This window comes from Melozone crissalis, unplaced genomic scaffold, assembly GCF_028551555.1.
Source record: "Melozone crissalis strain CALT ecotype California unplaced genomic scaffold, PUWL_Pcris_2 ptg000018l_1, whole genome shotgun sequence".
Taxonomy (NCBI): Eukaryota; Metazoa; Chordata; class Aves; order Passeriformes; family Passerellidae; genus Melozone; species Melozone crissalis.
In genome coordinates, this window is record NW_026535796.1 from 3859651 (window position 1) to 3872931 (window position 13281).

The 13281-nt window shown below is 67.6% G+C and overlaps 3 protein-coding genes across 5 annotated transcripts; 2 read left to right on the forward strand and 1 right to left on the reverse strand.

Annotated features, from left to right (window-relative positions):
* The first annotated feature begins 486 nt into the window (after window positions 1-486).
* On the forward strand, window positions 487-8865 carry TNKS1BP1 (tankyrase 1 binding protein 1). Of its 3 annotated transcripts, none has more exons than XM_054275093.1 (12): window positions 487-581; window positions 1061-1195; window positions 1322-1946; window positions 2616-2688; window positions 3468-4703; window positions 5003-7062; window positions 7182-7500; window positions 7710-7839; window positions 7923-8059; window positions 8211-8377; window positions 8499-8564; window positions 8741-8865. In XM_054275093.1, the coding sequence occupies exons 2-11, from the start codon at window positions 1102-1104 to the stop codon at window positions 8557-8559; spliced, it is 4902 nt and encodes a 1633-aa protein (XP_054131068.1). In that variant the 5' UTR covers window positions 487-581; window positions 1061-1101; the 3' UTR covers window positions 8560-8564; window positions 8741-8865. The 3 variants fall into 3 exon arrangements, with proteins under 3 accessions (XP_054131068.1, XP_054131069.1, XP_054131070.1); XM_054275094.1 differs by having other exon boundaries at window positions 7185-7500; XM_054275095.1 differs by lacking the exons at window positions 487-581; window positions 1061-1195 and having other exon boundaries at window positions 1447-1946; window positions 2619-2688.
* Window positions 8866-9282: 417 nt separating this feature from the next.
* On the reverse strand, window positions 9283-10587 carry LOC128936992 (bone marrow proteoglycan-like). The gene is made up of 5 exons (XM_054276306.1): window positions 10396-10587; window positions 10143-10321; window positions 9929-10063; window positions 9518-9629; window positions 9283-9360 (listed from the first exon to the last, which is right to left on the reverse strand). Exons 1-5 carry the CDS (start codon window positions 10454-10456, stop codon window positions 9302-9304), a joined length of 546 nt encoding a protein of 181 aa, XP_054132281.1. The 5' UTR covers window positions 10457-10587; the 3' UTR covers window positions 9283-9301.
* A 1748-nt stretch (window positions 10588-12335) lies between these two features.
* On the forward strand, window positions 12336-13086 carry LOC128936220 (proteoglycan 3-like). Its single transcript, XM_054274976.1, has 2 exons — window positions 12336-12518; window positions 12644-13086. Exons 1-2 carry the CDS (start codon window positions 12336-12338, stop codon window positions 12974-12976), a joined length of 516 nt encoding a protein of 171 aa, XP_054130951.1. The 3' UTR covers window positions 12977-13086.
* The last annotated feature ends 195 nt before the right edge of the window (window positions 13087-13281 follow it).

A 13281-nucleotide genomic window follows, 5' to 3' on the forward strand; every position in this document is an offset into this window, starting at 1 on the left:
CCCTGGGCCCGTGGCGCCCTCCCGGGGGATCACACGGCTTCGGCCCCGGCGGGCAATATGGGCCCGGGACCCCCGAATTGAGTGGGGGGCTTCGTTGTCATGGGGACGGCGCTAGGCCGCGGTCGCGGCCTACTCAGCCACTCGATCGGAGGCTTCGTTGCCGTGGCAACGAGGCTAGGCCGCGCTGGCGGAGTACCCCGGGGGGCCGGACCCGCATCCCGGGGCCCCGCCGCCATCCCGGGCTGGGAAACGGGCCGGATGGTCGCCAGATGCGGGCTGTGGCGGCGGTTCCCCCGTGGAAGGCGAGAGGAGGGGGGGTCGTGGGGAGGGTGGACCCCGGCGGGGCAGGAGGGAGCGAGGCGGGGAGAGGAGGGCGGCGGGGGGAGGGCAGGGGAGAGAGGGCAGGGCCGGGAGGAGGCACCGAGCGGGTTTTTCCTGTCCCCGCAGCCCCGGTGAGTCACGGGAGAGGCGGCGGCGGCAGCGTGAGACCCGCGGGGACAGTAACCCTTCCTCCCCGCCCGCTCTGCGCCCCCCACGTGTGTCCCCGGCCCGCCCCCGACCATGAGGCTGCGGTGGGGAAGGTGAGTGGGGCGCCCGCGGCCCCTGAGAAGGGCTGGCCGAGGGTCTCGGGGGACCGGGCGGTGCCTCCTGGGCTGCCGGGGGCTCGGGGGGGCCGGGAGTGACCTGGGCAGGGAGCTCAGATGGGGATCGGGGCAAAGTGGGGGCCAGCTCGGCGCTGGGGGTTTGGCGAAGGTCGGTGAGAGTGACACGTGTGTGCTGGGACAGGTTAGCGCAGGGTCACACAGGTACAGGAGCGGCCCCGCGGCGTTAGGGGGTGTCGTGTGGGGTCCCTGTGGTTACGGGGGGGTTGGGACCGTGTCTGGCTCTGCTGCTGGGGCCCGGCTGGCTCAGGTGAGCCGGGGCCAGTGTACTAAGGGTGGCACCGCGGTGTGATCACCGTTTGGCACAGCTGGACAGGGCTTGGCACGGGGCCTCGCAGGGTGGTTGGGTTCCCCCAGGCTCGGAGCGCTCCCCAAAACCGTTCTCCCTCTCTCCCCAGGGGCTGACCCCGTGCTGAGCCCCCCACTTCCCTGCGTCACCATGGCCTCCCAGCCGCAGCCCCTGCCCCCCGCCGTGCCCTGCGCCTCCCCTGCCGGCACCGCGGGGGCCGGGCTGGTCGGCAGCCCCGATAAAGGTCAGTACCCCGGGCTGGGGGACACCGGGGCGGGGGGGGCTGCTGGGGCGGCCCCCCGAGAGCTGTTCCCGGTTTGGGGGGCCGCAGCACTCCGCTGACCCCGTCCCCCTCCCTTGCTCTCTGCAGGAAGCGCACGCCCCAAGCCCCCGGTGCGGCCCAAGCCCCGCGTGCTGCCCAAGCCGGCCGTGCCCACCAAGCCCCCGGTGCCGCCCCCCACGCCGGGCCCGCGGCATCCCCGGCCCGAGCTGCCCTCGGCCGAGAAGATGAACCGCCTGGCCGGGCCCCAGCCCTACAGCGGGGCAGGCGCGGGGGGGCCCCTCCGGCGCCCCTCCTTCACTGTCAGATCACCCGAGACCCCCAACGGGAAGGGGCCCTCGTCGCCCTCGGTCACGGGCACCGAGGAGGAGGTGCCGCCGGCCCCGCCAACCCCCTCGCGCAAGGGCCCGGCGCCCTTCAAGGTGACGCCGGTGCCGGTGGCCGCCAGGCCGGAGCGGTTCCCGGGCACCACCGTGGAGGAGATCCTGGCCAAGATGGACAGCAGGGAGGGCCCGGGCAGCCCGGACCGGGCCAGGCTCTCGCCCTTCTGCGCCGACCCCTCCTCCCGCTTCGGCTCCAAGACCTTTGTTGCGTTCCGGAAGCGTCCCGGCGGGGAGGCAGACGGAGACCCTGCCGGCGAAGCCCCGCAGATGCCCCGACCTGCGGCAGGCGAGCTGGGAATGGGGGATGATGGACACCCTGTGGCTGAGATGAGGTGAGGGCACAGGGACCGACGCCGGGAGGAGTGGCAGTGGGAACAGGGGATATCGCTCCGAGCCATCCCAGGCTTGGGAATGTAACGGAGCTGAGGTCTGGTCGCCGGCACGGGGCCCGGGTTCCTCCTGAGCCGCAGTGCCTCGAGCTGCCTCCGTGGGAAGGCCGGGGCGGCTGGTGCCAACCGCAGAATGGGCTGTCCCGGGCCAGGAGCAGCCTGTGGGCGGGCTCTGAGCCAGCCCCTGGGCTGGGAGTTACAGACAGGGGGTCGGTCCCCCAGGAAATGCTCCTGATTTTCTAGCCTTGCTATTTTTTCCCTGCTGGGCCATGGCAGGGCACAGGGAGCATTCAGATCGGCAGGACTCCCAGCTGCAGGATGTCCTGGGCTAGGGCCAGGGCTTGGCCACGATCCCGAGAGCCGGGCACCTCAGGGAGAGCTGGGCGGGGGCTGCTGTGAGCCACAGTGTGAGAAACTCGCTCCCAAAGGACTGAAAACTTTCCAGAAGGGGAGCTGGGGCCGCTTTGCCTCCTTCCCCTCGCAGCCCAAGCCGGAGACTGTGCGGCTGTGGCAGGGCCCGACCCCTTGTACCCTGCATCCGTGAAGGGTGGTGGGCGAACAGCACTGAGGCACACAGTGGGATTTACCCCCCTTCCCCTTCTCTCTCCACAGCAGCTCCCCCCCAGCCGGGCCGAGCTGTGCCGGGGACCCCTGTGGACGCCGGAGGCTGCCATCCCCTCCTGACGTGAGTGCTGGCCTCGCCCTCCGGCGCCATGGCGGCTCCGCTCCTGGGCTCTCTCCTTCGGGGCTCTCCTGTCTCCTCCGGGGCTCCCTCTCTGCGGGGTGCGTGTCTCTCCTTTCTCCTTGGGGTGCTGGCTGTCCCTTCCTGATGGGGGGCCAGGGCTCCCTGTGCCGAAAGCCCGCTGTGGGGCCCGGGGCCGTGGGGATGGCGTGTGCCAGCAGCAGTGCCAGGCGTGGGCAGGGAGCAGCCGTGAGTCACCAGCTGGGGTTCGGTGACCCGGCAGGTATGCGGCAGGGCAGGCCCCACGGGCACCCCGCCAGCCCCTTTCCCCGTGCCGCGCTCACTCAGGGCGGTGACCGGGACACCGGGCCGTGGTGACACTGCGGGTGGCAGCCTGGGCAGCGGCACCAGGTCACCCAGCAAGGGGGCAAACCCCAGCAGTGCTGGGCAGGGGGGTGCCAGCCACAGGCAGGGCAGGGGGCTGTGCTGGGGGTTCTGACTTCTTCTTGCTTCGTTTCTTGTCTCCGTCTGTCCAGGCGCTCTGGGGGCTGCAGGGGGCCGGGCAGGGAGCGGGGCTGGGGCGCCGGGCGCCGCCCTGGCTGAGTCACACGGGAGCAGCCTGGTTCTGGCACGCAGCATGGGCACTTCCTGCCCCGGGTGCAGGGAGGGGAGCAGGGCTGCAGGGAGGGACCCTCCAGAGGTTTGGGGGGCTGGCTTTTGGATGGATGATGGTTGGAGGTGCCTCTTGAGTGACATGACCCCCTGCTGGCTTTTTTCCACAGCTTTCCACTCTACAGCTGGGTGCCCTCGGACCTCCAGGCTCCCCAAGGCCTCCCACCTGCCCAGCCCCAGCCCCAGGAGCTCCTTTTCAGCCTGTTGAGCCCTCTGCCCCAGCCCCTGGCTCCCCTGATGCTCCCCCTGAGCTCCTGGCCCCTGACTCCCCCACACTGCCCCCTGGCTCCCCTGAATCCCCCACTCGGCCTCCAGTCGAGGTCCCTGTCACCTCCATCCAGGCCCCGGGCGCTCCCTCGGCCACCGATCCCCAGCTCAGCGTCTCTCGTTCCCCTGGCTCCCCACACACTCCAGGGGAGGGATCCCCTGGCACTGCCAGTCCCCCTGGCACTCCTGAACTGCCCCCACGAGTCACCTGCCCCCCCGGCTCTCCCGAGGCTGCTGCTGAGTACCTGGGCCCCCCCAGCCCACCCCTTGCCAAAGCCTCTCGTCCCCCAGGCTCCCCAGAGGGACCTGATGACTCCGCAGTGTCCCCACGGTTCCACGAGGGTCCTGATTTCAACCCCCCTCCCCGGGATGTGGGGCTCCGGCGCTCCTCAGAGGGAGTGCTGCGGCCCCCGCCCACGGGGCAGGGCCTGGGGGAGCTGGGGGGCTCACTGAGTGCCCTGCCCCGGGCTGGAGACCTCCTGTCAGAGCCCTCCCTGGGCAGCGAGTCGGGCTGGAGCCTGTCCCAGTCCTTTGAGTGGACATTCCCGTCGCGGGGGGCGCGCTTGCCAGCCTTCCCTCCCCGCTCCCCCATCCGGGAGACGCCCGACTCAGGGCTCTCCGAAGAGGGGGAGTCAGATGGGGAGGCTGCAGCCCCCAGCCCTCCAAAGGACAGCAGGGCTGAAGGACCTGGCAGCCAGCAGGCAGAGGGGGCTCCGTGCCCAGGGGGTCCCGTGGCACAGCGAGAGGCTGAGGGCTCAGCAGAGGAGGAGGAGAGGGAGGCAGAGCAGGATGCTCCCATGTCCCACTCCCCACTTCATATGACAGAGCCTGGCCAGCAGCCAGCTGAGCCTGAGTCCCCCACCCAGCCCAGCCTTACCATAACTGCCCCCCTGGATCCAGCCCCACCAGATCCAGCTGCTCCAGCTGACTCAGCCTGGGCAGGTGATGGCCCCAAGAGCCTGCAGGGTCCTGGGGGTCCAGGCCAGGCTGAAAAACCCTCGCAGGAGCCTGACCCCCACGCTGACCCGGGCTGGCTGACAGAGCTGTTGGAGTCACCTGGGGTCCACAGCTCTCCAGAGGTGAGGGGTGTGGGGGCTCTGTGGGGTCGGTGTGGGCTGGGGTTCTCCTCCCTGCCCTCCCTGGAGCAGTGGGATGAAACAGGATGGGTGGGGGTCGGTCGAGGCTGAGCGGGACTGTGTGCTGAGGGGCAGGGGGTGGGGTCTGCCCCCTCCCTGGGATGAGCTCCACTGTGTCCCTGAGGTGTTCCCCTCCTCCCCAGCTCCACTGCTGTGGGAGCCAGGGCTGCACTCCGTTCAAACTCCTCTCTCCTTTCTAACCTCTTTTCCCCCTCTAACTCCTCTCCCCTTTATTCCACCAGAACCTGCTGGGATGGTCACGGAAGGACCTGTGCAGTGAGTTCGGCATTGGCCACCCTCGCCAGGACAGCACCTTTGACTGGAGCCACCCAGGTGCGTCCAGGGAGAGAGACTGGCCTGTTGAGACCAAGCAGGACCAGGAATTTGGGACCAAATCCAGCTGGGACAGCAACCACAGTGACAAGGACAGCACTGCCCGTGAGAGCTGGAGCAGTGACTACAGAGCAGCGGAGCTGATGGGGGACACGAAACTGGGCTGCAGCGACTGGTCCCAGTCCCTTGGCACTGCGAAGAGCTGCCCACAGGATCCAGACTTCAGTGCCAGCACAGCTGAGTGGGGCCAGGGCTATGGCAGCACGGAGGAGCTTGGCTCCAGACAGGCCAACTGGGGCAGTGGCCTTGGCACGGGACACGTCCGGCAGCTGGACAAGGAGCCACGCCCTGGGCAGCCCACCTGGGCAGACAGGTACAGGGACACGGAGATGAAGGACAGGGAGCTCACCCCAGACTGGGCCAGGAAATACAGCAGCCAGGATGCTGGGAGCAAGGAGGAGAATTTAACACTGGGCTGGGCTGGCAGATCCAGCACTGGGGACAGCCCAGATAAGGAGCTCAGCCCCAGCCGGCCAGCCTGGGATAGGAGGTATTACCCCAGGGACATGGAGAGCCAGGACAGGGAGTTCAGCCCCAGCCGGCCGGCCTGGACTGGTGCAATCAGGGACATGGAAAGCCAGGACAGGGAGTTCAGCCCCAGGAGACCAGCCTGGACTGGTGAATACAGGGAAACAAAAAGCCAGGACCAGGAGTTCAGCCCCAGCAGACCAGCCTGGGGTGACAGATCCAGCAGCAGGGACATGGAGAGCCAGGACCAAGAGTTCAGCCCCAGTAGGCCAGCCTGGGATGACAGATCCAGCCCCAAGGACATGGAGAGCCAGGACCGGGAGTTCAGCCCCAGCAGACCAGCCTGGGATGACAGATCCAGCCCCAAGGAGATGGAGAGCCAGGACCAGGAGTTCAACCCCAGCAGACCAGCTTGGGGTGACAGATCCAGCAGCAAGGAGATGGAGAGCCAGGACCGGGAGTTCAGCCCCAGCAGACCAGCCTGGGATGACAGATCCAGCAGCAAGGAGATGGAGAGCCAGGACCAGGAGTTCAGCCCCAGTAGGCCAGCCTGGGATGACAGATCCAGCCCCAGGGACATGGAGAGCCAGGACCGGGAGTTCAGCCCCAGTAGGCTGGCTGAAGCCAGTGAATGCAGTACCAGGCCCTTGGAAACCCATGAGTTCAGTCCCAGCGGAGCAGCCTGGGGTGACAGATCCAGCAGCAAGGACATGGAGACCCAGGACAGTGAATTCACATCCAGCAGAGCAGCCGGGGATGGCAGGCACAGCGCTGGGGACATGGAGACCCGGAATGGGGAGTTCAGCCCCAGCAGAAGTGTCTGGGATGACAGATCCAGCACCAGGGATCTGGAGACACAGGACAGAGAGTTGAGCCCCAGTGGAGCAGCCCAGGATGGGCAGCACAGCTCTGTGACCCCCAGGGAGGAAGAGCAGGAGCAGATCCCAGCCCGGCTGAGCTGGCCCAGTGAGGGCAGCATCGGACAGAGCGGGCTGGGCAGGCTTGGTGAGCAGGACATGCCCAGCTCCCACCGCCCCGAGCCCCCGGCCCAGGAGCCCACCTGGAGCAGCGCCCACCAGCAGGAGCGTCACAGCTCTGGCGGCAGGGACTGGGCTGGGGAGCTTGGAGCAGCTGAGTGCCAGAGCCAGTTTGGTGTCATTGGCACAGAGCGGGTGCCAGATCCCTGCAGTGCCGGAGCCTCGGATGGCTCCATGTCTGGGGTCCTGCCACAGCCCCGGGCAGGCTTGCACAGGGATCTCTCTCTGGACATGGGCAATGCCCGCTGGAGCCAGGACCTGGACAGCTGGAGCGTGGAGCCACAGGATGCTGAGGCCAGGCGCCAGGAATGGGCGAGTGCCTTCAGCGCCCGCTGTGCCGCCCGCAGCCGGGACCTTGGTGCGGGGGAGTGGAGCGTGGGAGGGGACACCGGCGCAGAGCACGGGTAAGGAGGGCATTGGCGGTGGCAGGGAGGGAGCAGCTTCCCCTGTGTCAGACTGAGGGGTTTGGGGCAGGGCTTGTGTTACCTGGGGCTAGAGCAACTCTGAGATTTTGTTCCCCAAGCAGGTCGGCCCCCAGCCCTTCGATGGGTGACATTCCAGCTGATTGCTCGGCTGTGGAGCCCCCCCGGAGTGAGTCACCCAGCCACTCTGAGGAGGAGAGGCATCCCTCTGAACCAGCCACTGCCTCACAGAGCCCCAGCATCCCCCCTTTGCTGCCAGAGGCTGTCAGTGGGATCCCAATGGACACAGGAAGTGAGGAAGAGCCCTCAGACCACCCAGATGGGGAGAGCTCCTTGAGCTGGGGGGAGCAGCGGCTCTCACTGACTACTCCCCAGCCTGAGGAGTCCATGGAGCATGGGCAGGAATTTCCTCTTCTGGAGGTGAGTGGAAGTGGGGACATTCCAGTCACCCTGTATGGCCTGGGACACAGCATATGTCTGTGGATGGGGCTCTCAGACCCTGCTGCCCCCAGGGACAGCCATGGATTGAGGGCCCCCAGCACTGCTGTGGGGGCTGTGGGTGTGCTGGCTGGGGTGGGGGGTCCCTGGGCTCCCTGTGCCAGCTGTGACCTGTCCCCTGGGCTCGGCAGGACACGGAGCTCCTGGACAGCAGCGTGTTCCGCTGCAAGGCCAGCCTGGGCCGCAAGCGCCAGCACCGGGCGCCGTCCCTGCGCCCCACCACCAGTGAGGGGGAGAGCTGGATCTTCCGGGACTCCACAGGTGAGCCCAGCGGGGATGGGGGTGGGAGCAGGGTGTCTGTCCTGGCACAGTGTCGTGGTGACACTGTCCCTGTGTCCCCACAGAGCCCCGGCCAGCCCCAGCAGTGTCCTCCGACGAGGAGGCAGCGGAGGAGCCCCGGAGCCGGCGGATACGCGGCTCATCCTCGGGCAGGGGGGTTAAGGTGCCGCTCTTTCCTGGCCTCAGTGCCTCTGCCATCAAGGTGAGTCCCTTGGACTCGTGGCTGCAGGGTGGAACACAGGGAGACTAAGGCAGGGTGGGGCTGGGGCCTGGCTAAAGACAGGGAGAAGGCAGTGGGGGGATTTGGGGGACAGAGCATTGTGTTTCTCCCTGACCTCTCTCTCTGCCCCCAGGCCAAGCTGAGGGGTCGCAACCGCTCGGCCGAGGAGGGGGCATCATCAGGGGACAGCAAGGGGACCCCTCCTAAAGACCCCCATGTGCAGCGCTCCAAGTCCTGCAAGATCCCTGGTGTGAGTGGGAAACCCCCAGCCCTGCCCCCCAAGCCAGAGAAATCCTCAGGGTGAGTGTGGGGCCAGGATCCTCCTCATGGAGGCAAAAGGGGAAAGGGGGGGCTGAGGGGTCAGTCTGGGTCCCAGGACTGGTTTTGGGGGGCTCATGCTGAAACTCAGCCAATTCCCTAGATCCGAGGCCTCTCCCCCACACTGGCTGCAGGCCCTGAAGCTGAAAAGGAAGAAGCCTTGAGCAGGGTGAGTGTGGGATTTCATGCAGTGCTGGGGACAGCCCCCAGCTCAGGCTTCCCCATATCTGCACTGCTGGGAGTTGCTCCCTCCTTCCTCTCTGCTCTGCCTGGGTCCCCCCGGGCTGGGTCATCTCTGGGGGGGCTCTGCAGGGTCCTCACTCCTTCCCCCTGTGTCACTTCCAGGCTCACTCCGACGCTGAAGCCCGCTGTCCCTGGACCAGGGCTGTCCCCTCCCGTGGGGACACACACACACACACACACAACACACACTCACCTATGCACTTTGTACGAGCTTGCAGGGTCCCTGTCTCCCCAGCACCTCCTCCCCAACCCCCCATTGTACCCCATCCCCTTGGTCCCCCAGGGCCTGGGGGTGGGCACAAGCCCCCCCTTCCCCTCCGCCCTGCTCGTGTATGGCCCCGGACACAGGGCAACGGGTCCAGCTCGTGGTGCCACTGCCACAGACAATAAAACCTCGCTGGTCAGTTCAGAGAGTCCTGACTCTTCTCCTGGGCCGTGGGCAGGGATCACGGAGATCCTTGAAGAGGGGACCCTGCCACTGCCATTGCCCACACAGGAGCTGTGCAGGAAAGGAGGGACACCTCCAAAATCCCTCTGTGCCCGCCCTGGGTGCACCCAGCCTGGCCCTGCCCAAACACCAAGTGCGTGCTGACGGCAAGACTTTATTGTACTCTGAGGGAAGGGGGAGCAGCAGTAGGGGAGGACTCGGGGGGGCTGAGCCCCTCATATCTCACAGATGAAGGGCAGCTGCCTCTTGCAGCGCACGCTCCTCCAGAGCCCATCTGGGGAGAGAAGAGGGGGGATCAGCCCATGGCCTGCCCACCACACCCCCACCCCCAGGGACCCCTGCAGCCCCAGATACCTTATACCAGCCCCCCAGTGTCACCTCCCCATCCCGAGCCTCCCAGCGCCCCCCTGCCCCCCGGAGCCCCCACTGACTGTTGGTGCAGAGGGCGGTGCAGAAGCGGCGGCCGGGCAGGGGGTGCCCCCGCACCCACCGGCTGTAGTTCCAGGGGCTCCGGTCAGTCCAGTGGCAGTTCGGGTATGGCACCTGCCAGGAGAGAAGGGGTGTGGGGACCGCCAGCACTGGGGGACAGTGGGGTGGGAATGGGACATGCAGGGTGGGCATTAGGGACACTGGGACAAGGCTGGAGCAGCCAGGTGGGCACTGGGGTGGATCTGTGGCTCTGTTGGTGGGCACGGAGAGCACTGTGAATGGGATCGGGGAACCCAGGTTGTGCACTGGGAATCGTGGCACGGGGCTGGGACACCCGGGGTGGGCACTGGGGACACTGGGAGGAGACAGGGTGCCCCGAGGGCAGGGTGGGGGGCGCGAGGCGGGGTCCTTACGGCGGGCTGGCTGACGGCACCGATCCAGACCAGGCCGGCATTGGTGTGCCGGCGCGCCAGGAGCAGCAGGAAGGTGTTGGTGTGGGAATCGTGGATCGAGGCCAGGCGCCCGCGGAAGCGCCGGGCACAGATGCGCTGCAGGGACACGGCTGTCACAGGGGGCACAGATGCCCCCAGGCCGAGCCCCCTCCCAACCCACCCTACCCCATCCCACCTGGGCATGGCGGAAGCTCCGGCAGCGGGGGAAGATGACGTAGCGGCAGGTGGCGGTGCCCGGCATGCTGGGGACACCGAGTGCCTGCTTGTCACTGCCCCCCCGGCACCCGCTGAACTCCTCGGGCATCTCCAGCTCCGTCATGTCCTCCTCATCCTCCACCACAGGGCTGGCAAGAGCTGGGGACACTGGCTGGGTCACCGTGGGATCAGGGGTGTCCCCAGGAGCAGGTGGGGGTGTGGGGGACACTCACCGGAGCGGCTGACAGGAACTGTGCCCAGCAGGGCCAGAGCAATCAGCAGGCAGGGCCGCATGGCACAGGGACACTGGGGACACCACTAGCACCCTTGGGAGATCCCAGAGTGCCATCACTCTCAGCCACCCTGGGAACATCCCCATGCCACCCCCAGCGTCACCCTGTCCTCCCCATGTCCCCTCAGAAACCCCCCATATCCCCACTGTCCCTCTGCCATCCCCAGTGCCACCCCATGCCCCATCCCATCTGCCACCCCCAGTGCCACCCTCAGAGACCCCAGCCCTCCTGTGTCCACCATCTGCCCAGTTCCTCACTTCCCACCCTTGGGTCAGTCCCTCCCCTGGCCATCCTGTGCCATTCTGTCCCCCACCATGCCCCCTCCAGCCCTGGGCCCCCCAGCGACAGACTGAGGAACCCCCCAGCCCTGGCAGCTGAGGGCTGAGCCCACCTCTGTGTTCCTCTCTCCGCTCCTCACCTGGGTCTTGGGGGGCTGTGCCCACTGCCACCCTTATATTGGTGACAGGGACACGTGCCCCCAACCACAGCCTTGTGACATCCCCAACCACCAACTGTTGGGGACATGGTGGGGGACACCCCAGGAGGGCTCTGCCAATGCCCTGCCCAGCCAGTGCCACAGCCTGGGGTGGGCTTGGTCCAGGGGGGACGCTGTGGGGTTTGGGGTGCAGGGTGTGGGGAGGGGGCTGTGGGAATTTGGGGTGCAGGGTGTGGGGAGGGGGCTGTGGGCGTTTGGGGTGCAGGTTGGTAGTACAGGGGCTCAGGGAGGTTGGAGTATAGTGGCAGGAGGGGTTGGGGTGCAGGGGTGCACAAGGTGTGGGGAGGGGGCTGTGAGAGTTTGGGGTGCAGGTTGACAGTGCAGGGGCTCAGGGAGCTTGGGGTGCAGGGGCTGGAGGCATTGGGGTGCAGGGGTGCACAGGGCATGGAGATAAGGATTGGGGGGGCTGTGGGTGCTCAGCTGCAGGTCGGGGGGCTGCTCAGGGCGATGGGAGATTTAGGGGGGCTCAGTGGGGTCTGTGGGCAAACGGCCAGGCCGGAGCAGGGGGCCGCGGCCGTTGGAAAGGAAATGGCCCTTGGGCAAGCGTGGCCGGCGGGAGATGCTATCAGCACCCCAACATCCCCTCTGCACCCCCAGCACCCCCAGCCCAGCCCGTGCTGCACCCCAAACGCCCGCCTTGCACCCCTCAAACTGGAGCAGCCCCCACCCCTGCACCCACCCTCTGCCTTGGCACCCCCCAACCTGCAGCCCCCCCTCCCTGGGGGCCAAGGACTCCCTCCCCCCGCAGTGTCACCCCAATGTCCCCATGGTATCCCCAGGGCCAGGCTGGGTGGCGCAAGGCTGTGGTGGTGACGTGTGGGTTTGTCCCCCCTATAAAGGGGACAACGGGCAGGGCCCCCCAGACCCCAGGTGAGGAGCAGGGATGGGGACAGGGACATGGAGGAGGACATGGGAGTGGGCTCAGCCCCTGGCTGCTGGGGAGGGGACCAGGGGTGGGCATCCCTGAGGCTGGGACAAGGGTGTTGGGGGACACGGGGGTCGTGGGAGGGGCACAGGGGATGATGGGGCACAGAGGGGCAGGATGGGGTGAGGGACACAAGGTGGAACTGAGGGTGGCAGTAGGACAGTGGGGACATGGGGGATGGCAGAAGGGCCACAGAGAGAACAGATTGTTACCAAGGGTGGCAGAGGGGCTCTGGACTGTGGTGCAGGGTGACAGGGTGACAGGGCTGTGGCATCTCCAGAGGGCGCTGGTGCTGTCCCCAGCGTCCCTGCGCGTCCCACTGCCATGTGGCCGTGCCTGCTGCTCGCTCTCGCCCTGCTGGGCACTGTCCCTGCCAGCCACCATGGTGAGTGTCCCCCACACCCCTGCCCGCTCCCAGGGACACCTGGGGACACCCTCAGTCCCTGCCACCCCAGCGCCATGCCCACACCGCCGGTGCCACACGCCTGGGGATGGCAGTGGGTGGCAGAGGGACCCCCCAGCACCGACCCTCCCCCAGCTGTGCCCGCAGCCCCCCGGCAGCCCCAGGGGGTCCCCGCTGGTGACACCACCCAGCAGTACTACGCCGTGGTGAAGAAGCTGCGCACCTACTCGGGCGCCCAGGTGAGGGGACGTGGGCACAGGGAGTGCTCCGGGATGCCAGGCCGCGCCCGTGCCACGGCAGCACGGCCGGGAGGTGCCCGTGGGCACAGGCGAGTGCCTGGTGCCAGCCCGTGCCCGTCCCACAGCGCTACTGCCAGGACGTGTACCGCGGCCGGCTGGCCTCCGTGCACAGCGCTGCCCGCAACCAGGAGCTGCAGAAACTGGCACAAAGCTACCACATCGTCATCTCACCCTGGATTGGAGCTGTCACCAGCCGCAGGGTGAGGGCACTCTGGGGACAAGGGGCTGCCAAGGGGTGCTGGGAGCTGCTTTGGGGGGTGAGGGGCTGGGGCTGCTTTGTGTGGGACGAGCCTGGGGCTGGAGGCTGGGTTTTGAGGCGTGAGGGGCTGGCTGCTGGTTGCTGGTTTTTGGGGTTGAGAGGCTGGGGAGGGGTGGTGGGGGCTCTGCCTGGGGACTGAGGTGTTGGCACAGCAGGCAGGGCAGTGGGAGTCCTACTGGGAGGACTCCAGCCCCTGGAACTACGCGAACTGGGCGCCCACCCACCCCTTCCACATCGTCACCACCTGCACCACCCTCAGCGTCCGAGGTAAGCTCACCCAGCCACCGTGTCCAGGCTTGGGGGTGCTGGGGAGGGGAGCACAGGCTGCTGGGGCATTGGAGGGACATTGGGAGGGCACTGTGGGGAGGGGAGCACAGGGCACTGGATGAGCTGAGGGGAGCACTGAGGGCACTGGGAGGGGTTACAGGGCACTGGAGGAGGCAA